This window comes from Cydia strobilella, chromosome 14 (genome assembly GCF_947568885.1).
Source record: "Cydia strobilella chromosome 14, ilCydStro3.1, whole genome shotgun sequence".
NCBI lineage: Eukaryota > Metazoa > Arthropoda > Insecta > Lepidoptera > Tortricidae > Cydia > Cydia strobilella.
In genome coordinates this window covers 13662230-13685074 of record NC_086054.1, presented here as the reverse complement: position 1 = coordinate 13685074, position 22845 = coordinate 13662230, and the positions used below count along the sequence as shown (strand labels likewise).

The window sequence follows — 22845 nt, the reverse complement described above, 5'->3', positions numbered from 1 at the left end:
TCCTTGTAAAATTAGTTGTAAACTTTTAAGCAATACACTTTTAAAGCCCGACCAGAAATATATGATCATTGTCAAGAGGGCGCTGTTATTCTCATGTATGTGGTGACAGTTCAGTTTAGTATGAAAAATTTAGTTCCAATGAAATTCCGCAACATGGCGCGTGATCACATATTCCTGGTCAGGCTTTAGATTACCATACTGACATTGAGGTCTGGACTGGCGATAGAATGTATGGTGTCGGCGAGCAGCGAATCGTCCACGGTGGGCGGCTGCGGTGTTGCGAGCGAGTGCGGCGCTGTGTGGTGCGGCGCTGTGTGGTGCGGCGCTGTGTGGTGCGGCGCTGTGTGGTGAGGCGACGCGAGCACCATGCTGTCAACAAACGTTCAATGTTATTTAGAGCCCATACGCAATTCCATCTAACAACTTTGGCACGACTCGTCAACGTCACTCTGTTCTTTGTTGTAGTTTTGTGACTGTGACAACGCGGTCAAGTAGTAGTAGTAAGTAGTAGTAGTAGTAAACTCTTTATTGTACAAATATACATATTAAAAATTACATGGTACAAATAATAAGATGTACAAAGGCGAACTTATCCCTTTGAGGGATCTCTTCCAGTTAACCTTTGAGTAGATGAGAGGAGAAAGTGAAAAGAGGGTGACAAATGTAGCAAAATGTACAACAAGGTACCAGAAAGATAAAGGATATAAATACATACAAAATTAATAGGAAAAACATATAATATATTACACAAAAAGGAATGGGGAAAATACACTAAAAATTGGAAAGAAGTAGAAAAATATAAAGCAACATACAATACAAATATAGGCACATTAATCAATCAGATAACCATAGCTTCTTTAACTTCTCCTTGAACGACGCAAGCGATCAAGTATGTCTAATTTTATGTTTCGAAAGTACAGATCAAAATTTTGTACATAGTTGCGAATGAAATGCACCCAACCGTCTGTCACCGTCAAAGCGTTCGCAAAATTTTATAATAGGGGAAGTTTCATAGTTCACTGCTGAGTTACGTTGATCACTGATCAGTCCGCTTATTATGGTTGGAGCAACCCTTGTTTATGTGTGTGTGTGTGTGTGTGTGTGTGTGTGTTACCTGGCGGGGGCTGTGGGCTGGCTGACGGGCTTGTTGGGCCGCACGGGGATGGGCTCGTCGAGGAACTTGAGGTCGTGCTCCGGCAGCTCCGGGCGCCGCACCACGGGCACGGCCGCGTCCAGCTTGGCGATCAGCTCCGGGTCCAGACCGAACGGCCCGGTGATGACGCGTGGGGCCACGCTGAATGAAACAAATTAGTAAGGCGACTGAACAATTGGTCAGGTTACCTATCACATCTTCAAAAATTTGAATTAAAACCGATTATTAAAACCCCGAAATTTTCATTTGACCGATCGCGTTTTTAAAACCATTGAATTTTTAGAGGGGTCAACAATCTAACCTAACCCAATGGCTTCTACAGGATGTCTTTTTCAAGTTTGGAAAATTTTACGGTTATTGAAAAAACGCGACAATGGGGTTGGCCGGTCGAAGTATCCTACAGATGGCGCCAGCACAGCTTGTCCTGTCAACCCCTAGAATTGTGTCAATTTCTTGTTTATTTTTTTATAGAATGGATGCCAGGCCTTTAAGCCCAATCTCATAAAACAAAACTAGAGAAAGGGGCAAGCTATGATGGCGCCATCTATGCAAACCTTTGACAGTTGCCAACCCCATTCTAACAATCTCAACCCAAACTCAATTACATAGTTTGCGTTTTATCACAGAGTTCCCATGGCCTTCTGTCTCCCTGGTCCATCATCTGGTGGCCTACCGCGAACCACGTTCGACGTGTTGCCTCCCTGTCACACTTACGTACGAATTTACAAGTGCGACAGAGAGGCAACACGTCGAACGTAGGTCCTCAGATCAACTTCATGTCATCATAATATTGTATGTGTGTATGCAAATTTTTAGCTCAATCCTAAATCGGGAAGTGGGTCAAATTTAGCTTCCAAGATTTGACCCACACTAACACATACATACATACTAAGAGAGCAAGTTAAATAGAAGCTTGTAAAAATGGGGAACTTACGGTCTCATCGGCGGTGGAGGAGCGGGTTCCTCCTCCTCCTCCTCCTCATATTCCTCTTGCTGCGGCGGTTCCTCCGCGATCGGGGGTTCCATTTCCTATTCACAAAAACGCGATTAACCAACCAATAATATAGGGTTTATAAACGGCGTCGCTATTTTCTATGGTGACTGCTATAATTATTGGTCTCTCCATAGTAAGTAAGTAAGTAAGTAAATATACTATTATTGTGCACCATAAACAGTAATTGGACATTCCTAACAAATCAGAAAGAAACAAGGCAAAATAAGTCTTATTGTTAAGAGTGGCCAATTACTATCGAGTGGCCAATAACTATAGTCATGATAGTAAGTATAAGTTGTGCAGCTTATACTAGGATGTTAAGCCCGATTCACAATGTGCCAGACAATTTGTCACAATGCGAAAGTGTGTCTGTCTCTCTGTTACCTCTTCACGCTTAAACCGCTGAACTGATGTAGTTGAAATTTGGTATAGAGATAGTTTGAGCCCGGGGAAGGAGGACATAGGGTAGTTTTTATCCCGGGCAAAAGATAGTATTTAAAATAAAACTTATCTCACCTCTGCCTGCTGCTGTATAGGCCGCCCCGTCGCAGAAAGCGGCACAACCATCGACCTGCGAATCTCCGCGCTGCGATTCTTGCTCGCTCGCTTTATTCGCTCCTCGAGCAGCGACAGATCCTTGTCCGAGATCTGACACAATATAACGCGTGATTACATTTGCGGGACTGATATGGATAATAGATAAGATTAGCATTTATCTGGTAAACATGTAAAAACGATGTTTGGAATGAATAGGAAAATAACAAAACTTCCGTGAGACACAGACATATTAAATATATGAATAACGGGTCACTCACGCGTTTTAAGTCGAAAACGCTCGACATGTTTCACTCCGTACCGAGGAGCGTCATCAGGACCTGCGCCGGTCCGTCACCGTCGACGCAAGCTCCTGATGACGCTCCTCGGTACGGAGTGAAACATATCGAGCGTTTTCGACTTAAAACACGTGAGTGACCCGTTATTAATATATTGAATAGGAAAATAATTGATAAAGTTTATTATTCAAGTAGGCATATTACAATGCGCTTATGAACGTCGTATAAAGCTACGCCGGTTCTAACCCTACACCTCTACCTCGAGGAGATTTAAATCCCCCCTCAATTGGAGGAGGGTATCCCAATATGGGATAAAAATTGACATTGAAACAATACGGAAATAAAGTGTCGTAAATTGCTAAGGAAGGCACCGAAATGATAAATGGCATTAATGGCATGGTATGGTCGACTTTTTAGAAGACACTTATGGTGAACTAGGGGTTCACGTTTAAGTTTGTTTGTTTAGAATGTTCGTTCGACAATATCTCAAGTACTTGACCCGGTTTGTATGAAACTTTTTTTTAAAGTTTTAAACGAAGAGAATCGGTTTGGATGGTGAGAACTAAGATTAGGAGTATTCTAACTAATGGGATCATTTTTGGCATATTCCTAACGTCTTGCGAGATCTCTCTTCGGAGCAAACGATAAGATCTACAAATGTTGACTACGGTGTACTTCCGTTTGGGCCAAATACTCTTCGCCTTTCACTTCCTAATAAACTTATTAGCAAATTTACACTTCGCATTTAATATATGTATTTGGTCAAATCTGGTCAAATTATCATTTGGCATCATTTTGCTTTGTCAAATTTTAATTTGCATTTTTTATTGGCTTATTTATATTACAAAAAGATGTTTAATCAAATTGTCACTTAGCAAATTTGACAAATAGGCATCTCTATTTCAATTTGTAACAACTTTTTTGGAAAATGATAATTCGGGTAATATAGTTTGGGGTGTGATACTTTTGATCCATTCATTAGTAAACCGTACACTACAACATGTATACATTAGTACTCACATGTCCAATCATCTTGTAGATCTTCTCTCCCTCCAGGAAGTAAGCGCAAGTGACGCAGTTGAGCGCGGCGGAACGGACGGCGTTGTCGCGGTCTCCGATATGCCGAGCGAGTTCTTTTAACGCTACCGTGCCGGATGGAGACATTGCCGTCCAGCCGTAAGTCTCGATTAGGCTTCCGATACACTCCAGGCATTCTGGAAGAGGATTAGTACATTATAGGGTATTTGAATGTATTTAAAATAAATTATTTTACACCATGCATGAAATGAAGCACCAAAAGATTAATAGAGAAACGTAGACAGCAGTTATTTTTAGACATAATTTCTATTTTAAAACCCGTAAAATAAAATAAAATGATAATAATTATTATTGTTTTAAAAGTATGATTATTAAATGATTTTAAAGAAAAAGCTCAGGTTGTCCAATCATCTGTGTATGACGAACCGCCACCTAAACTTAGAGATATTAGATAAGTCAAGGCTACGTTCTTTGTGAAAAACATACCGGCTCTTTGCCTAGCGTTCTTTGATTTTAGGCCCTCCATTAGGTACCCGAAGAGTTTCGTGACGGAATACACGACGCAAATCTGCTTGAACAGGGCTTTCACGCTATTGCGGATGGTGTCCTTGGGATCTCCGACCTGCGAATGCAACATAATCCTTAGAGGCTTTGGACAATTATAGTTCCCTTATGTGTTTAGGTCACGAAGCTTGTTGAGTGGCCTAAGTAAGGTACGAGATTGAAAAGCTTGATTATATCACTATTGTATACAGTAAATTTCTACTATAAAACGTAATAATTAAACGAAATTAGGTAAGTATCTCAATAGATAAAAAGATAGCACAAGGGACATTCACGCACTTCTCATTTGTTAAATAGTAGCGCGTTGTCTTTTGTTCTATCATTTGGCGACACGTGATTAGTCGAATTCATTACACAAACAAATTTGGGAACAAATCAAATTATTTATTAAATATTCTTTAACTTTTTCTTCAATTTATGACATTTATAACAGTTCGAATTCATTACAGTTGACTGAAGCGTTTCGTAAGAAGTCATTATAGTTGAGTCGACACGTCGGAAGCCCATAGTGAAAAGTATGCGATTACAGTTTGATGATTGATTAGAAAAACTATACAGGTCTACTAAAGTCAGATAGTGGCAGATTTCTAGTAAGAATATCTCACCTTCAATATCAAATACGGTATAAAGCAATTAGCCTCATACTCAGCCATCGTATAATCATTATCACTCAGGAATTGAAACACCGTAGCGAGGTACTCCAGTCCCTTGAGGATGACGGAGGGGTTGGTGTCGAAGAAACGTAGCGTCAGCCATTTTAGAACTAGGTCCAGGTTGCACATGAGGGCCGGCCCGTTTTCGTGAAGGTCGTCCGAGAGGGATTCTATGGCTTTTAGGTGATATCTGTAAACAAATATAAAGTTTTTCTAGAATTTAGATCCTGTTTTGTATAAACATTTCGGCGTGTCTTAGTTGTTTGATCCATCCAAATTTAACATAACTGACTAATGTTTAAGGTAATATTTTGATTTAGATATGTGGTTATACAATATATTTTTAACAAGATAAATGCAGGTAACCGTAAAAGGGTGTGACTCCCGTATATTTCAATGATGATCCCATACTGAAAGTTTTTAATTATGATACACAGCCTATACAGCCACCTGACTAAGTATGCCCAATGTCTAAAGGTACAAGTTGGAACCCGGCGACGTGAGGCGACCGCAGACGCCGCGTCACGACTGGTTTCTATGTATTTCTATGAAATACCATTCGAACTCAGCGGCACGAAATCTGGCTTAGCGACGTGACGCCGAGCCCGACCACTCAATAGCGCCGCTATCGTCAAGAGCGAAGTACGTGGTTCAAATAGCCCCCTGTATAATTTACTGAAAAACATTATTTTAAAGTATATTTCTCTTAAAAACGAACCTGAAATCATTATGAAACATGTTTGCGACTAGTTGCTTGTTCAACCCTGCGGTAGCCATCTGATCCTTCAGCAGTTCAAAGAACTCCTCGCGCGGCACTGTAAAGTTCCACTTCAGTACTGAAACAAAATAAACAAATGTCAATGGAAATCTTGACAGATAAAATACGAGCAAAAAGTTTACTCCTTGTTCTAGCTGTAGCCGCGTCAGTTAACCCTTTGAACGCCAAGAACCCCTAATAGCTCCTCTACACTATCGGCGATGATAGACGATGACTGGCGGGCACGACAGCACAGGGCGGACATGCTATACATCAAAAATCACTTGCGTTTCTATGTGTGAACGGCACGTAAGTTGCTTAAAGATAGTACTGAGCGACCGGCAAACGGCCGTCAATCTGCTGTCGCGGGGCGAGGTATTTCGAGTCGGGGCGGGGCGGTGCGTGGCCGTTCTGTATGATAATACTATTACTTGACGATAGTGTAGAGGGCATACTCGGCAGTCCCCGTGAGTTGTCGGTTTTTTGGGCACGAATCAAAGGGAATCCTTGCGTTGACAAACTTCTACAGGCGATCGTGTAGATGCTTGCACGATGACCATGCCGATGATAAAAGAGGACCAACGATCATCGGCGATAGTGTAGAGGAGGCATAAAGGTGTCGTTACTAGTCGTGCCCACAGCGCCAAGGACCACTATAGGTGTTATGGCGGACGCTGTCAAAGTAACCTTTACACTTTCAAGTAAGGTATACGTTAGCTTCCCTCCACCCGGGAGCTTGGCGTTTGAGTAATGTACATGTTTGTGACATAAAGCGTTCAAAAGATTAACGTCATTGGGGTTTAATGACGATGTACCTTTTAGTTTCTGGTCATCAATGATGCGCTGGTTCTTGGCGTTGTTCTGCGGCAGCAGCGGAGTGAGGTCCTCGTCGTCTTTCTTGCCGCGGCTGGACGCCGATGCCGATTTGGCCAGGCCCTGGTAACATACAGAAATAGTCATTACACTAGGAATGTGACAATCCCTATAATGCTTATTTTCAACAGGAAGACAAGGAACAAAAGACGGGCTTAATGCCAGAAGGAATTTCCGTATACTTACTAAAGTATACGTGGAATAAATAAAAACTCACGCCACTGAGAAAACGCTCTGGTAGCTCGTTTTTGATGAAACTACGGAAATTCCTTTCTTCCTTACTTAGCTTCGTGTTTGTGAAAACCCGTCTACGCCAATTTGTTGAAACACGAAACATGTTCGGAAGAGAATTATCTCGCAGCATAAAAATGTGATGCGAGTTCATTCAGGGCACATTATCGCGACTCAACAGAATTGTCAAGACACAACGTCGAGCTCGCATAAAAGGTAGTTTGTCAGCAATATAGTGAGATCGCTCTTCGGCGATAAGACCGCCTGTCTACCTCTATCCTAAATCATTTCTGTAAGCTGTATCTTTTACTGAAGTGTGCCAATAAAGAGTATTCTATATGTATCTATCTATACTGAATGCAAAAGGCTCGTAAAGGATTGAACAAACAAACACGATCTTCAGTGCTCACCTTGCCCTTAGCAGGAGCGGCGCCCTTCTTGTCAGCGTCCTTCTTGAGCGCGCCAGCAGTCTTGAGGCCTTGGGGCTCGTCCTTCTTGCCCTTGCCGGGGAGCGGCTGCACGGGCAGGCTGGGCCGCGCCTTGTCCAGCGCCGCCTGGACGACCGGCTTGGAGGCCGGCTGGAACAATACGTATCAAATGTAGGCCGGATCTTTTTAAATCCCAGGCAAGCACGGTTCTCTATACAAACGTAACGTTCTTATTTTAAAACGACTAGCTAGATTGCTCTGAAATTTTGTACTTACAATGGGATAAGGTATATCTAGGGGCCCCAGGGGCCCGTTTCTCAATAGCTTGTAACTTGTAATACAAGCGGAAATCGCTTTTTGACAGCTTTTGTTAGAAGCTTGCACTCGTATTACAAGCTGATTTAAACTTTCACGATTTTAACTCATTATTATTTATCTCCATGGGACTTAATCGTTTACTTGAACGTTTTGCGCACTAGGGATCGAAAGTTGAAAAATCGAATATTGTGAGTGTTGTGTGTCGACCCGGTAGCATCCCTAGTGCGCAAAACGTTCAAGTTAATAAACAAGACCAAGTGCGGGTAGTTCGAAAAACTCGCGCGCCTAGAAGATGTTGATGTCAACTTTAGCCAGTCTTCTCCGAGACCACGGGGACAACGCCGTCCTCGAAACGTCGGAGGTAAATTTAAAACTATTTTACGCGATTAAGTCCCGTGGAGATAAATAATAATGTAATATAAGCTACCTACAAGCTTTTGAGAAACGGGCTTTTGTAATAAGTTTGAAATTTCCTCACCTTCAATTTCTCTAGTTGTTTATGCATGGAGTCGTATCCGAGATGCAGCATGTAGGGCAGCACGCAGTCGCCGGCCGCCTTGCGCACGTCGGCGGCGCGGTCCTCGATGCACGCGTACAGCGTGGCCAGGCTGGACGATAGTTCCTCACGGGGGAACGATTTCGGAGGTACTGAAAAAAGGTTGGTTATATTAGTATATAGCTTTGCTACAAAGCATTATAACGAAAACACAAGTCCTGGGCCGATTAAAAAAAATCGAACAAGTGCGAGTCGGACTCGCGTTCCAAGGGTTCCGTACATTACAAAATTTTTAACAATGTACCCATTTTTTGTGAAACGTGAGATGTCTTTAAAAAATCCGTAAGGGTCGGATCAAAACCTAAGTAATTAAGTCCGACTCACGCTTGACTGCACATTTCTAATAGGTTTTCCTGTAACCTATTAGGTAAAGAGCTATTTTGTATATTTTTTCAAAATTTTTGACCCAGTAGTTTCGGAGATAAAGGGGGGGGAATGGTAATTTTTTGGCTATTTACTCAAATATTTCTAAACTATTTATTTTAAAATCACAAAAAATATATATTTGAGATTCTCATAATGAGCTCTTTCATTTGATATGTAACACGATATAGTTTTAAAAACTTTATTTTTTTATTTTCTCATTTACCCCCCAAAAGTGGCCCCCGTGTTTAAAATTCATTTGTTTACGTTACATGTCCATCTTTGGGTCACAAACTTACGTATGTGTACCATATTGTGTGTAATTTCAAAAATAGACTAGATACACATTTTAGAACTTTGAAAAGTGCAAAATAAAATACAAGTGGTCGATATACACGCATCAGCTCCAAGAGCTGCTAGTGTATCAAATAAATAATAATAATATTTCAACTTAATTGGTCCAGTAGTTTCGGAGAAAATAGGCTGTGGCAGACGAACAGACAAACAGACGCACGTGTGATCCTATAAAGGTTCCGTTTTTCCTTTTAAGGTACGGAACCCTAACAAATGTAAGTAGCATTTCAAGTACCTGTTATTAAGATGACAGGAACCCAGTAAATGAGTGAACTGCCAAAAGTAAATGGACTACTTTCGAGACTCAGATCAGATCGGAATCCATAACGTCCACGGTACGGATCCATTACTCGTCGAGTGCATCATTCAGCATCTCGGTGTCTGCCGGTACGGTCGGACAACAGTCTGCAGATGGCTCACCATTAGGCAAATGGTCCGCAAGCCACTGCAGCAGCGACGCCCGCAGCACGGGGGAGCCGGCTTTGAGCGCGTCGAGGAGCATCTCTCCGTCGAACGGCACGTGCGGGCCGGCCGTCGCGCACCACGCGGACACGCACGCCACGGCCGCCGTGCGGATCCACTGCTTGTTGTCGCCGAATGCTGGGGAAACAACTTCGGTTATTTTGGCAAAAAGTTACGATTAATGAGATATAATTTGTCAAAGGACTGTCTCATTTCGGGCGTAGACGAAGAGAGTCATACTGTCATTGCCTTGCACTGGTGCTGGCGCCCAGAAGAAGGGGATGAGTGTAGTTTTTTTGTTCTTATTTACTGACAAGATTTGCTTGACCGACTATATTTGACCGTTGTTACACAACGCGGCGGGATGCAAGCGGGACATGTGCGGCACACAGTCAGCTTAATTCTTGCCAACTTGGAATAGGAACCTAACATTCTAGGGACTAGAGCGGACGGGAGTTGGCCGAAAACGGGTAGAGAACCTCTCATCATACGTACCATACCTAAAAACAAATGTTGACGAGTTACTCATGTACTTACTTACTTACTGCTGGGGCGCGACGACCCGAAGTCTTGTCGGATCTTGGCCTCCGACACCAAAGACCGCCATGCTACTCTGTCCAAAGCCGTGAGGCCGTAAGCCGTGTGAGTTACGCATGTGCCTCAGTAAAATTAACATACCTTGGAAGAAAGCGGGGAAGAACGTCCTAACATGAGTCTTGCATTTCGGCCCAATAGCGATTGCGAGTTGCTCACAGATCTGCAGCGCGCTCTGAGCCAACTTGGAGTTGGAATCTAGGAGTCTGGCCACTAAAGCGGGCGGCAGCTCGCCTAGGGTCGGCTTGATTGGTGAGGAGTTTGTGATGATGGCTTTTAACTTGTCGAGAGCTTCATTGCGGACCTGAAAGATAAGTGGGATTGAATTATCATTGAATCATCAAAAATACAGGAAGCTAGATAGTAAGTGTGTAGTTATAAAGCCATCTAAAATGGTTGCTCTACGGGCAACCTCCAGTGTGTTTCTAAGATTCTAGTAATTGTATAAATGCCCACATGAAATTGCATTAAACAAGCGTGATAATAGGATCCACGCAAACGCACGCGCGACCAGGTTGCCTCGGGCGAGGCACGCGTTCAGAGACCGAGTTGCTTCGCGCGGCAATTTACTCGAGAGGCGGCTTGTTCTGCATAAACCCACTTAATTCGTCAAATCAAAGATATAACAACAGGTAGACAGACAAACTCACCTTCCAGTTCTTGTCATTGATCTCAGCGACGAGTGCATCCGTGATGAGCGGTGCTATGTCTGTGCGCGGGCGGCTGTCCTCCACGACCGCTGGTTCTTCTTCCTCGTATGGCTCGTCTAGGTCGTCGCCTACGGATCCTTTACTCGCAGACTGCAAAAAACAATCTGGTTTAACTTTTCGATACCCGAACAAATATGGCAACATACAATACATTCAATATGGCGACATATAATAGGGTACATATAGCTGCCGACGGGTCTCGAAAGGTTAAAATTGAGACAATACAAAATGTAGTGGATAAGCTTACGGGACGATAAACTATTTTTATGATATAGGAGGCATACAATCGCCTAATGGTAACCGATTACCGTCGCCCATAAACACCCGCAACATCAGAGGGGTTGTAAGTGCATTACCGGCATTTAAGATGGGAGTACACTCTTTTCGGTTTGTATTGCCACACGGTGAAGATTTTATTGATTTTGGCGGCGAACTATGTTAATGAAATCCTCAAAATATACCTTACACAACTTTGGGAACGAATCGAATCAAATTTATCATATACTTTAAAACCAAAAAAATTGGGACCAGTTCTGCCGTGGCGGGGTGGCCTAGCGGTTCAAGGCGTTACCCCGGATAGCTAAAGACGCCGGTTTGAATCCGACCTTCACCAGTGGAAGGCTTCGTATGACATCTATTTCAGTTTACAACATACCTTGCTAACTTTCCCAGGCTGTCTTGTCGGCGTAGGTGGAGAGCTATTGGCATGCTTATCCATCTCCAACGTAATCAGTTGCTTGGTGGCCGGTTTTTCGCTGTCGAAGTGGGTGATGAGCGACGGACCCACATACAAAGACAGTATGCCGAGGAAGTTCACGGTGGATGTTCGCACGTTGGGGTTGGTCGCGCTGAGTGCTTTCTTTGAATGCGCTACTATCGACTGGATTTTCATTCTGAAAAGGAATATTACATATGTATGAATTATTTATTGGATTATTAACGATCAAGTGAATTTATAACCAAATAAGACTTGTTTTTAGCCCAGAAAGGGACAGGGTTTTGTATACTTTAAAAACGATACTATATGAGACATTACTTTATTTTACAATTTGTAACTTATGTCGTCGTTTATAAAGTTTTTAAGGTAAACATTATTTACGTATTTAGAAAATAACTTCCGGATTTTAAGTTCGAAGCATTGAGGTAATATGTATACACCTGTTTGCTACTGGCTAGCTGCGCTTATTCTTTAGCTTAGTGACAGACGTCAAACACAGAAAATGACGGACACCTCGCGGACACAATTTGTTCTCGACAGCTTGTCTTATATAGTCTCCATGAGCTTGTCTATACATATATGTCAGTGGTTCTAAGAACAGTATCCATCTTATCAAACTTGTGATGCAGTAACACATAATTAAGTCAATGTATGTTCATGCAAAAATGTTTTGCTAGGGGTAAGAGTGTCGTTATTAAAACGGGATAAAACTAGCTTAGCTGAAGCCTTCGTTGAGTACGTGTTAAAAGCCGCAAGCGCCAACCAGTGACTTAAGTCCTTATTTTTTTTTTTTTTTTTTTTTTTTTTTTTTTTTTTTATTGAGAAACACCGACACCGGTTTTGACTTATTGTCGGATAAAAGTACTTACGTGCATCCAAACTCCTTGATAGCACTGCTCATCCAATTGAACATCTCAGACTGCACTTTCGGGTTTTTCTGCGAGTCCATAGCATAACTTAATCCTTCGTTAAGTCCATGTTCGAATCCGCATGCCTCGGCCACACACTCGAGGCAGTTGTAACTATTAAACTAAAGTACTTACGTGCATCCAAACTCCTTGATAGCACTGCTCATCCAATTGAACATCTCAGACTGTACTTTCGGGTTTTTCTGCGAGTCCATAGCGTAGCTCATTTGCCTTCGTTGAGTACGTGTTAAAAGCCACACGCGCCAACCAGTGACTTAAGTCGTTATAATCGGATAAAAGTACTTACGTGCACCCAAACTCCTTGATAGCACTGCTCATCCAATTAAAGATCTCAGAATGCACTTTCGGGTTTTACTGTGAGTCCATAGCATAACTTAATCCTTCGTAGAGTCCATGTTCGAATCCGCATGCGTCGGTCACACACTCGAGGCAGTTGTAACTATTAAACTAAAGTACTTACGTGCATCCAAACTCCTTGATAGCACTGCTCATCCAATTGAACATCTCAGACTGCACTTTCGGGTTTTTCTGCGAGTCCATAGCGTAGCTCAGGCCTTCGTTGAGTACGTGTTCGAAGCCGCACGCGTCGGCAAGAGATGTGAGGCAGTCGGTAGCGATGGACGCGCAGGACGTTTCGCCGAGCTTGGCCACTACGTCGTGGAGGACGAAGTCTGCTGCCGTCCTGTATAATAGTGTATGGTTTAGTAAAAAGATCGTAACAATTAGTAAATTACGATACAAGTGCGAAAAAGACGAAATTCGGACATGTATCGCACAAGGTTTTACAGTACATATGACCCTTTAAATTTTCGACGTAGTTAAGTAATGTTCTAATTATAACACAATAATATTATTATGTACTGTAAAATAAATTACCCGGAAATAATTTCCAGGCTATAAAGATGACCGATCGAATCAAGAAGTCGGTATGCATGAATTTCTAGTCGATTTTAATCTGTTCATTAAAAACCGTGTTTATTCAGTGTGAACAAGCTTTAATGCAGCTTACTAAATTCTACAAAGGTTTTTCGTTTTGGTTATAGTTATAAATGTTACGCCTAAACTGATCATGTTTATTAAGGTGCGTGGTTAATAAATAAATCAAGTATGAAATAATTAGCGCACATTATTTTATATAATTTTTATCACACTCGCTCAGTAAATGTGGAATTGCACGCAGGCTTAGCGGGAACTATAGGAAAAGCATTTTCCCTAGGGAGTTATGAAGTTTCTAGTATTATAATTAACAGTTTTTTGTCTTTATACTTCATTTTTGTACCGCAAGTGTGATGAAAAACATTGTGTGTAACTCGGGGCGTAATAATATTGCAAACTCGAGTCTATAAATCGCTCCGGCAAACCGTCGCGATTTAACTATACTCTCGTATGCAATATATAACTTACGCCCCATGTTGCACAATGTACTATTTCTAGGTCTCTCATAAAACTTACGTGGAAATAGGGAAGTTCTCAGTAATGTACTTGCAGGCCTCGAGCCTAGCCTTCATGACTTGCACGTTGGTGTCCTTGAGGCCCGGCTTCTTGTTGAGCGTGCGGAACAACACCTGCGCCGAGCCGGCCTCGGCGGTCAGGCCCTGCACGGTGGAGTGGAAGCCTTGCGCGGCGCTCAGGCGGGTCTTCCAGTTGCCGTCGCCGAGACCTTTCACACAACATACATATTATACATATTTAATACTAGCTTTTGCCCCGAATTCGTCTGCGTGGAATTAGTAATTTGGGTAAGTACCTTCATTTTTAAACAAATATGCTTTTAAATCCATCCTTTTTAGGGTTCCGTACCCAAAGAGTTGAAACGGGACCCTATTACTAAGACTTCGCTGTCTGTCTGTCCGTCTGTCACCAGGCTGTATCTCATGAACCGTGATAGCTGGACAGTTGAAATTTTCACAGATGATGTATTTCTGTTGCCACTATAACAACAAATACTAAAAACAGAATAAAATAAATATTTAAGGGGGCTCCCATACAGCAAACGTGATTTTTTTGCCGTTTGTTTTTGCGTAATGGTACGAAACCCTTCGTGCGCGAGTCCGATTCGCACTTGGCCTTTTTTCACCCCCAAATTGGTCTACTCTATAAATTTCCACCCCATTCTTTACACTCTTAAGAGATGATTTCGGGAATAAAAATTATTCCATAAGGCCCCACAGCTCAAACTATCCCCAAACCAAGTTTCATCTAAATCGATTCAGCGGTTATTGATTCCCCATACAAATTTCCGCCCCCTTTTGACCCCCTTGAGAGGTGAGTTCTGGGATAAAAAGTATCCTATACATCTATAAAAGTATACCAAATTACAACTAAATCGGTTTAGCGGTTTAAGCGTAAAGAGGTAACACACAGACAGACAGACAGATTTTCGCATTTTTTTTTTTTTTTTTTATTTATTGATAATGGGAAACAAACAGCGAAAGATGACACATATAGATAATTACACTTAAATACATACATAAGCCAAAACAGTTTCCACTACTGAAATTAGATAATTATGGTTGCTCAGACAAGACTTGTTTGTACAATTCAATTAAACTATCTCTAGATCTAGTGCTAAAGAACTAAACAATGCGAATTTGAAACCACAAACGTGACATGCATTAATTTAACTTAATTTTACAATAGTAAACTATCAAAATCAATTATATTATTTGCCCTAATAGTAGCAGAGTTATATTATATTATTTGTTCATTTGCTCTTAATTGCAGAAACAAATTTTTGTACTGACGGAATGAAAAACAAGTCAACATGAGAATATTTGTCATTGTAATTTTTACACGCTCTTACGATAAATCTGTTCTTTGCGTAAGTGGTTCGATGGAAAGGGACAGCGAATAATTTAGAGGAGCGCGTGCGGGGGTACGCGCAGCGCAGAGAGGCGCGGGCGAGTAGCGCGGGGGAGTCGACCAGCCCATTTAGGATTTTATATAGTAAGGTTTGATCCCTAATTTCGCGTCTGATTTGAAGGGGTATAATATTATTTGAATCAAATTCTTTGAATTTATACTTCATCCGCCTGATAATTTTTTTTTGAATTCCTTCTATTGCATTAATATGGATAGAGAAATGAGGACTCCATACTGTGGAAGCATACTCTAGGTGAGATCTTACGTAAGCATTATATAAAAGAATAATTGTTTTAGGATCTTTAAAATCTTTACTCTGCCTAAATATAAACCCGAGCATACTGTAGGCCTTCCGAACAATTTTATCAACATGGGCGGTCAGCCGCAACTCATGGTCAATATTTACGCCAAGATCTTTTATTTCCGTCACCTTTTTATAATATTAGTATGGATGTGACACGATAAACTGTAGTAAAATTCATATATGCCAAGAATGACACACGTGACTTCCAACATTGTATCACATGACATGATATTTAAACTACTTTGGACAAGGTGATAAGTTTGTTTCGAATTTTTAGGGACATGCCACGAATTTGGTCGTGACCCGTAGATTGGAAAGTCCAATTTGTGATCGTATTGAATGCTAATGAATTAACCTATACACAGTTAACTGGAGACTGAGGCCAATAACCCCGCTAAATTCCGCTCCTCGCGACGTTGCCCTCTCTGGCCACAAACTGTTTTACTCGCGCATTTAATCGCGACGCTCTCCACTAGGTATTGCCGCTATTGCCGGTCCTTCGACTCGTGCCAAAAAACCGACAAACTTGAGCATAACGAGGAGCATGACGTGCGACGTTCCCACACTAGGTCTCTGCCTACTTTCCTCGCTACTTCCCATGGCACTGGACTCGTGTGTGGCAGGGGTATTAGTATTAGCAAAGATAGATATAACTCCGTAATAGATGGATACAGTCTAAGGAAAAAACGTGCCTCGAAAATCAAGAAAATTTGATTCTCGTTCAGAGGGCGCTTCTACTACTAGCTTTGGCTTACTGTCGTATAGATGGCGTTGACGGTTTCGTTTGTTATTTAACAATTTTAACGCATATCAGTGAAAGAACATGGGTCAAAATCATAAAAATAATTAATGCAAATAAATAAATCATTTATCCGTATTTAAATACATTTTATCGTATTTTTATAAATATTTATTTTTAGTTTTAAAGTGTGTCGACAGATGGCAGTGAATTTACTGGGGTTACAAAATTTACTATGACATTACCGCTCTAGTATAAGTTACTCTATGGTATTAGACTGACCTGCAACTATATCGGCGGACAACAGCGTCTCGGCCCTGGCGTCCACCTCCTCCTGGGCCAGCTCCATCTCCCGCGGCGGGCTGGGTTGCGCCCGCGCCGGCGCTTTCTTTGCACCGCCGGGCTTCTTAGCTGCACCTGAAATAAAACACAATTGATCGACTGTAATGGTTTAATTAAGATTTCGTATACCGAACTGTAATTAATTTCGTATACAAAAAAATTCTAATAGCAAGCATTAACATTGCAATAAGCAAACATTTAGACAAACTCTCAACGAAGCTTGCAAAGACAGACCCTGTGTTCCGAATCACGCTCAAAACGCGTACAGTGCTGGCTGCCGATCCAAATCAGTTAGCGCGCTCAAGGCCGCGTGAGTGGTGTTTCGTTTCGGACCGGTCATGTTTTTTTTCTTCTTAATGGACTTGAGGGCGTACTGTCATGTCAACCGAATTTGAATTTTGTTCGTTAATCGTAGTATGGCTATGTTCCGAATTACGCTCACAGCACGCTCACGATCGGACCGATTCACGCTCATAGCGCTTGTCATTGTCAAAGGTCACCTTGACGTTTAGGTCCCATTCGACCGAGAGCTTAAAAAGCGTTGCGTGTGCGACGCACTCATAAGTAAGAACGAGAAAGAGATATCGCTTTCTTGCTCTTACTTATGGGTGCGTCATACACGCAACGCTTTTTAAGCTCTCTTGCGAATGGGGCCTTACGCTCTAGGTGCTTCATAGACATAGTATATACAAGTAGTTTTAGACATGAAACCGAGCGACCAGGGGTAAAAGAAAGACATATTCATGGATTGACAGTTTCATGTATGGCAGCATAATCCTTTTTCTCTTTCACTCTTATAAATTTCGGTATTTCGCCATCGCCTCCTTGCTATGATGCCATATATGCGGTGATAAAGACAAATCATGGCACTATTTTCTCTTTCCTCTTATAGGAATCGCAATAAGACTATCTTTCTCTATTAAAGAGTGTCACGCCCTTGAGGTGCTTACGCCTGGGAGTGTGAACACCGTGAGCGCCGTTCATCGACGTCATAAATGACGCCACGATATCTCATGTAAAGCCCTTGCTAGACGGTCGCCGACAAGCCCCTCGGACCGCGTAGCCTCGGTCTGGACGGACCGTGTAGACCAGGGGTCGGCAACCGGCGGCCCGCGAACCCCTCGCTTGCGGCCCGCGAGCCTCCAGGTTACATCAGTCCTACGTCACTAAAGTGTTCGAGTGAAAAAGAAAAGTCTTTCATTTCAATTTTTTTTTTTGGAGTTGGGACCCATTATCACAAGATCTAAATTAAATGTGATAATCACTCAATATGCACAGACGTGCCAATGTGAGTGTCTGCCTATCGCAATGTAAGAGCGCGCAAAAATGTCGGGTTTCGCCCGAACTTTAAGTGTGAGGGGCGCCGCAGGCGCCCTGTATGTGAGAGCGCGCATCGCGCGCTGAATAACTGTGAGGGACGCCGCAGCAGCCCTTCATGTAAGATGAATAATTGTGAGGGGTGCCCTGTGTATGTAAGAGCGCGCGTGAATGTCGGGCTTAGCCTGACTTTTAAGTGTGAGGGGCGCCGCAGGCGCCCTGCGTGTAAGAGCGGGCGAAGCGCGCTCTGAATTTCGGCACTGCATAAAAATGTATATTAAAAGTAGTACTTTTTGACAAACGCCAATGTCTAATAAATTATGTCATGGGCGTGTTGTGAGCGCCGTGAGCGTAATTCGGAACATAGCCTCCTGCAACGCTACCTGTGTTGTGTTTCCTGGCCGTGGCCGTGGCCGTGGGCGGCTTGAGTGCGGCGGCCGGCTTGGCGGGCTGGTCGCCGCGGGCCGAGGCCGCGGGGGCCTTGCCCTTCGCCTCCTTCTTCGGCCCGGCCACTTTCACTTTGATCTCCGCCTGTCGAAACACGACAACTAAACTAACGACTCTTCTAAACGGCACGTAACAATCACATGTATGTTGACCGGGATATAGACCGTGATTACCTTTGGTATTGTTTTAGAGCTCCCGTTATTTCGACGCAGTTACATGCATCTTGGTGGGTGTCAAAGTTGTGTAGACCGCGCTCGGTCTACCCTCGCTCGTGCGCGTCGGCTGCGTTCGCTTTCAACATTACCAACGGTCGCATTCACACTCGTAATCACGGTCAATATAAGTCTAGTGAAACTAGCCGTGAATCATTCAAAACTGAAAGTTACCTTATCAGCAAACTCCTTAATCTTTTGTTCCTTCAACGGCTCCAGTTTACCGATGTGCGGCGCGATGTTCTTCTCGCCGACTAGCTTAGTGGCCGTCCCGAGCGCCTCGGCAGCGGCCTCGCGTACGGCCGGGTCTAAAAAAAATCCACGTATTTTAATACAACGTTAAGTGACCATACACCCGAGCGCTTCTTCAACGCGCGTTAAAAAAGCGCACCCGCACGCTAAATTCGATTTAAAGACAAAGGGTTAAAGTTGAAAATCCAACAACGCTTAATAAAAAGCGCTACCGCCATCGTGTGAATAAATACACATGTTTCCATTTATGTCATTCAAACGCTTTTTTAACGCGCGTTGAAAATGCGCTCGTGAGAATGAGGCCTAATGGTATGCTTTTCTCTGCTTATGCTATATACAGTGGGCAAAAATAATATTCTAACTGATATCCAAAACGAGGTTCTATCTGGGCAGTTTAAGTCTTATATCGAACAGCTGTCAAATACAAAAAAAGTCCTCTAATAGGGTATATTACTGCAATGTTATGCCACCAGATTGCAGAACTAGCCTTTTTAGTAAACCATAGACTATGTATATATAAGTTGCTCTATGGCATAGAGCAACTTATATATACTATGGATGGTACAGAAAGGATGCCAATCTCTTATGGCAGAATTGTTGCAAAAGTGACCGCTTTCAGCTTTAAATAATAGTTCCTAATCTCTCTGGTGGCGCTAGTAAGACACGACACGAGTATAACATGAACCATAATAAGGCAACAAATAACCCGACCAAATTACGTAGGTTGTTTTTGGTAGTATTTCGGTGTATGGTGGCGCCGCCTAATTACTGTTTTTTGATGGACACTTTTCATTCATAGAGATTTGGCTCCTTTATATAGTCTCCATGATATATACTGTACCTTTAACAGGTTTTTGACAAGTTTTCAGAGATAATAAAATATGACATTGATGCATCAAGGCAGTTTGTTTACAGAGGACCTACCGGGAAACGCGAATCCGAAATTTCGCTATCTGCCTCTTTAACGCTCGAATATGCATGAGTGACAGAGATGTAACATAACGAAATTACGATTTTCTTGTTTTGCGATAGACCTTCAGATTGTGGTAGTGGCGCCCCCTGCGCAGAGTTTCGCGTTTCCCTATACTTACCGGCGCTCTCCATGAGTTTAAGCAGTCCGCCAACGTAGGCTTTAATAAGTTTCTTATTGAAGGCGGCGGGCTGTGTCACAGTGAGAGAGCGTGCAAGGAATACTGCGCTTTCGGCCTTGATCGACGGGTTCTTGTTGTCAAATGCGGCTAACATGTCCTCCATTATGGCTTCGAGATTTGTCTGCAACGAGATTGTGGTTTTTAGAAATATTATGTAGGAAAATAACTTAGTTACACTAAGAAGTTAAAGAGAAATACGCCAATTTAGGTTAGAAAAATCGTGCGATTTATATAAAAGCAAAAATTACCCTGTGATGTTTTATTTAAAATAAAAAACGTGAACAAGTTCGACCCTTTTTTCTGTGTGTAGTAATTGTACTCGCAATTTGAGCCGTAATGGAAGTAACAATAAGTAAGAAACCAAGTGTCTCATTGAAACCTCAAGAGTTTGTACAATAATAAAATACTTACAGCAGGATAAATAGCATCTATAGCCTCTCTCAGCGCCGTAACAACGTTAGTTTTCTTCTCCTTAAACTTCTCTAGAATGGCCTGTACACACGCTGTAGCGTACGGCTGGAACTTGTTCCGGAGTCCTGATGCGACGGCGGCCAGCAGGCGGCCTCCGAGAGCGACCAGCATTACGTTGCTGTCTTTTGATATCACCTGGAATCACAGTGTTAACTGTTATTGTAGCAGTTGTAAGAGATTATCGATCCTTTTGTGAAATTCTTATTATTAAGTTTGACATATCTATTATTTTTAAGAACAATAAAACTGCATCAATAAATTGCTCTGATATTTAGATTAAGGTAATATTTGTAGAACTTTACAATTTAAAAGTGCTTATTGCTAGGCCTACTTGAATAAAAAATATTTTGACTCTTGGCTATTATTATTGCTAGGCCCTAGAACGGCTAGCAATCTGGTTAAGATCGCAGGGAACAAACTGTTGGACGAGGAAGCAAGGCATATATCCAGCGTATTATCTCTTGCAACAAAGAGAGTGTAAGGGAGAAGTAGAAGTGGGAGTTGGAAGGGGTCGAAATGAGAGCGTTGAGAAGTGTGTGTGGTGTGAGATTACAAGATTAGGAACAGTGTGATAAGGGAAAAGTGTGGACTGAACGAAGATGTAGTGTCAAAAATTGAGAATGGTATGTTGAGATGGTTTGGACACGTGGAAAGAATGAGTGAAAGAAGGCTAACAAAGAGTGTATAAGGGAGAGGTAGAAACGGGAGTTGGAAGGGGTAGACCTGGGCGGACTTTCTCTAATCAAATCGGGGAAATCCTGAAGGGCCAGGTCAAGAGCACCCTAAACCGGCGAGCGTGTATGAGGAATGTTATGAAAGTGAAGGAAGCGAAAGAGGTATGTCAGAATCGTAACAAGTGGAAATCCGTGGTCTCTGCCTACCCTTCCGGGAAATGGGCGTGATTATATGTACGTATTATCTCTTGCCACTTAGTCGCTTCCAGTTCGTCATAGAAGTCTTTAGGCAATTTGGAGATCAAGAGATCAGAATAGGGTCTAAGATACTTTAAAAAAAAACAACATACCTTCTTCAAGGCCCTAACCAAATCTGCATAATCTCCCGGTTCCAATCTCGGAGCGGTCTTGAGAATATTATCCAAAGCGTCTAGCGCCTCCTTTCGCTCCTGCCACTTTGTCGCTTCCAGTTTGTCGTAAAAGTCTTTTGGTAGTTTGGAGAGGATTTCGACGGGGTCGAGTAGGTCAAAGGGGTCCATGTCGGCGGTGTCGCCGGCCGCTGCGTCTACGTCGTCGTCTTCTACGGCACCTGTGATAAGTTTAGGTTATTTTTAAATTATTACAGTGATAAAAAAGGCCAGATTACGGCCAAACTATTCATTATATGCGTAACAAATACCCAGCAATGTTGCGGACAAAAAAAAACTTGATCTTGACTAAAAAGATTTAAAAGGCGTATTCTAAACTGTCATGATGACAGACCATCTTTTGGTATTTTACGCAATCCGATCATACCAATAAAATTCAAAATGGCTATCACATTGCTATTTCTGTCCTTCTCTTTGAGTCAATCTTCCCATTATGACCGAAAGAAAGTTATAAGTATTCTTTCACACATTTTTTGAATTATTGTGACTGTATTCCAGATCAGAACTGAACTTCAAGGTGTAGTTTTTATTCCATAGTATTCTGTAAAAAAATAGTCCTCTTACCGTCTCCCGTGTCCGCGGCAGGCGTGTCTCTCACTCTGTGTTGCTGCGACCTCAAGTATCTGGTCGGCTGGGCGCCTCCCGTCGTAAAAGAGTCCCTTAATTCCTGTTGCACTACGGCTTGTAGAGTAGCAATGTGTGGTTCTATGGCACCTCCGATCCATCTGGAATGCGATGTAGATTTAGGAATATGCTCTAACCACCTCGAAACTAACTTTATACTGGGCCAGAGAAAAGAGTGCAACCCTTCTAGCTCCGCTTGACGCTCACCACCACTCAGGCCGTACACTATGGTTCCTTACAAAGATTGTGGTTAAAGCAAGGAACAATTAAGCTTTATCCGTAAGCGGTATAAAATATTGACGCTATAATTTTGGTAGCTGAAACAAACGGTACTGTACCGCCCCGTACAAATACTACGAACTAGGCCCAGTCAGTGTTCGTATTTTGAAAGAGTTATTAATTTTAATTGTCTACAAATGAGCATCTAAAAATACACAATAAACCTGTGCATCTCAATAACCAGCGCTTTCATCTCATCCCTCACTCCTTTATCC

At 42.4% G+C, this 22845-nt stretch overlaps 1 protein-coding gene across 1 annotated transcript in view; it reads right to left on the bottom strand.

Moving 5' to 3' along the window:
- The window catches only part of LOC134747289 (protein mini spindles), a 60241-nt gene that overhangs the window by 24390 nt on the left and 13006 nt on the right, over positions 1–22845 (bottom strand). Inside the window, exons 5-28 of the mRNA XM_063681912.1 lie at positions 22292–22452; positions 21650–21888; positions 20566–20760; positions 20095–20275; positions 18926–19059; positions 18476–18623; positions 16716–16850; positions 13981–14188; positions 12989–13210; positions 11537–11774; positions 10822–10971; positions 10256–10475; positions 9536–9715; positions 8321–8490; positions 7507–7674; positions 6808–6928; positions 5954–6071; positions 5188–5425; positions 4505–4640; positions 4001–4194; positions 2664–2795; positions 2088–2182; positions 1115–1294; positions 204–369 (exon numbers count right to left, since the gene is read on the bottom strand). Of these exons, the coding sequence (XP_063537982.1) occupies positions 204–369; positions 1115–1294; positions 2088–2182; positions 2664–2795; positions 4001–4194; positions 4505–4640; positions 5188–5425; positions 5954–6071; positions 6808–6928; positions 7507–7674; positions 8321–8490; positions 9536–9715; positions 10256–10475; positions 10822–10971; positions 11537–11774; positions 12989–13210; positions 13981–14188; positions 16716–16850; positions 18476–18623; positions 18926–19059; positions 20095–20275; positions 20566–20760; positions 21650–21888; positions 22292–22452 (4129 nt within the window). The remainder of the gene's footprint in view (positions 1–203; positions 370–1114; positions 1295–2087; positions 2183–2663; positions 2796–4000; positions 4195–4504; positions 4641–5187; positions 5426–5953; positions 6072–6807; positions 6929–7506; positions 7675–8320; positions 8491–9535; positions 9716–10255; positions 10476–10821; positions 10972–11536; positions 11775–12988; positions 13211–13980; positions 14189–16715; positions 16851–18475; positions 18624–18925; positions 19060–20094; positions 20276–20565; positions 20761–21649; positions 21889–22291; positions 22453–22845) is intronic.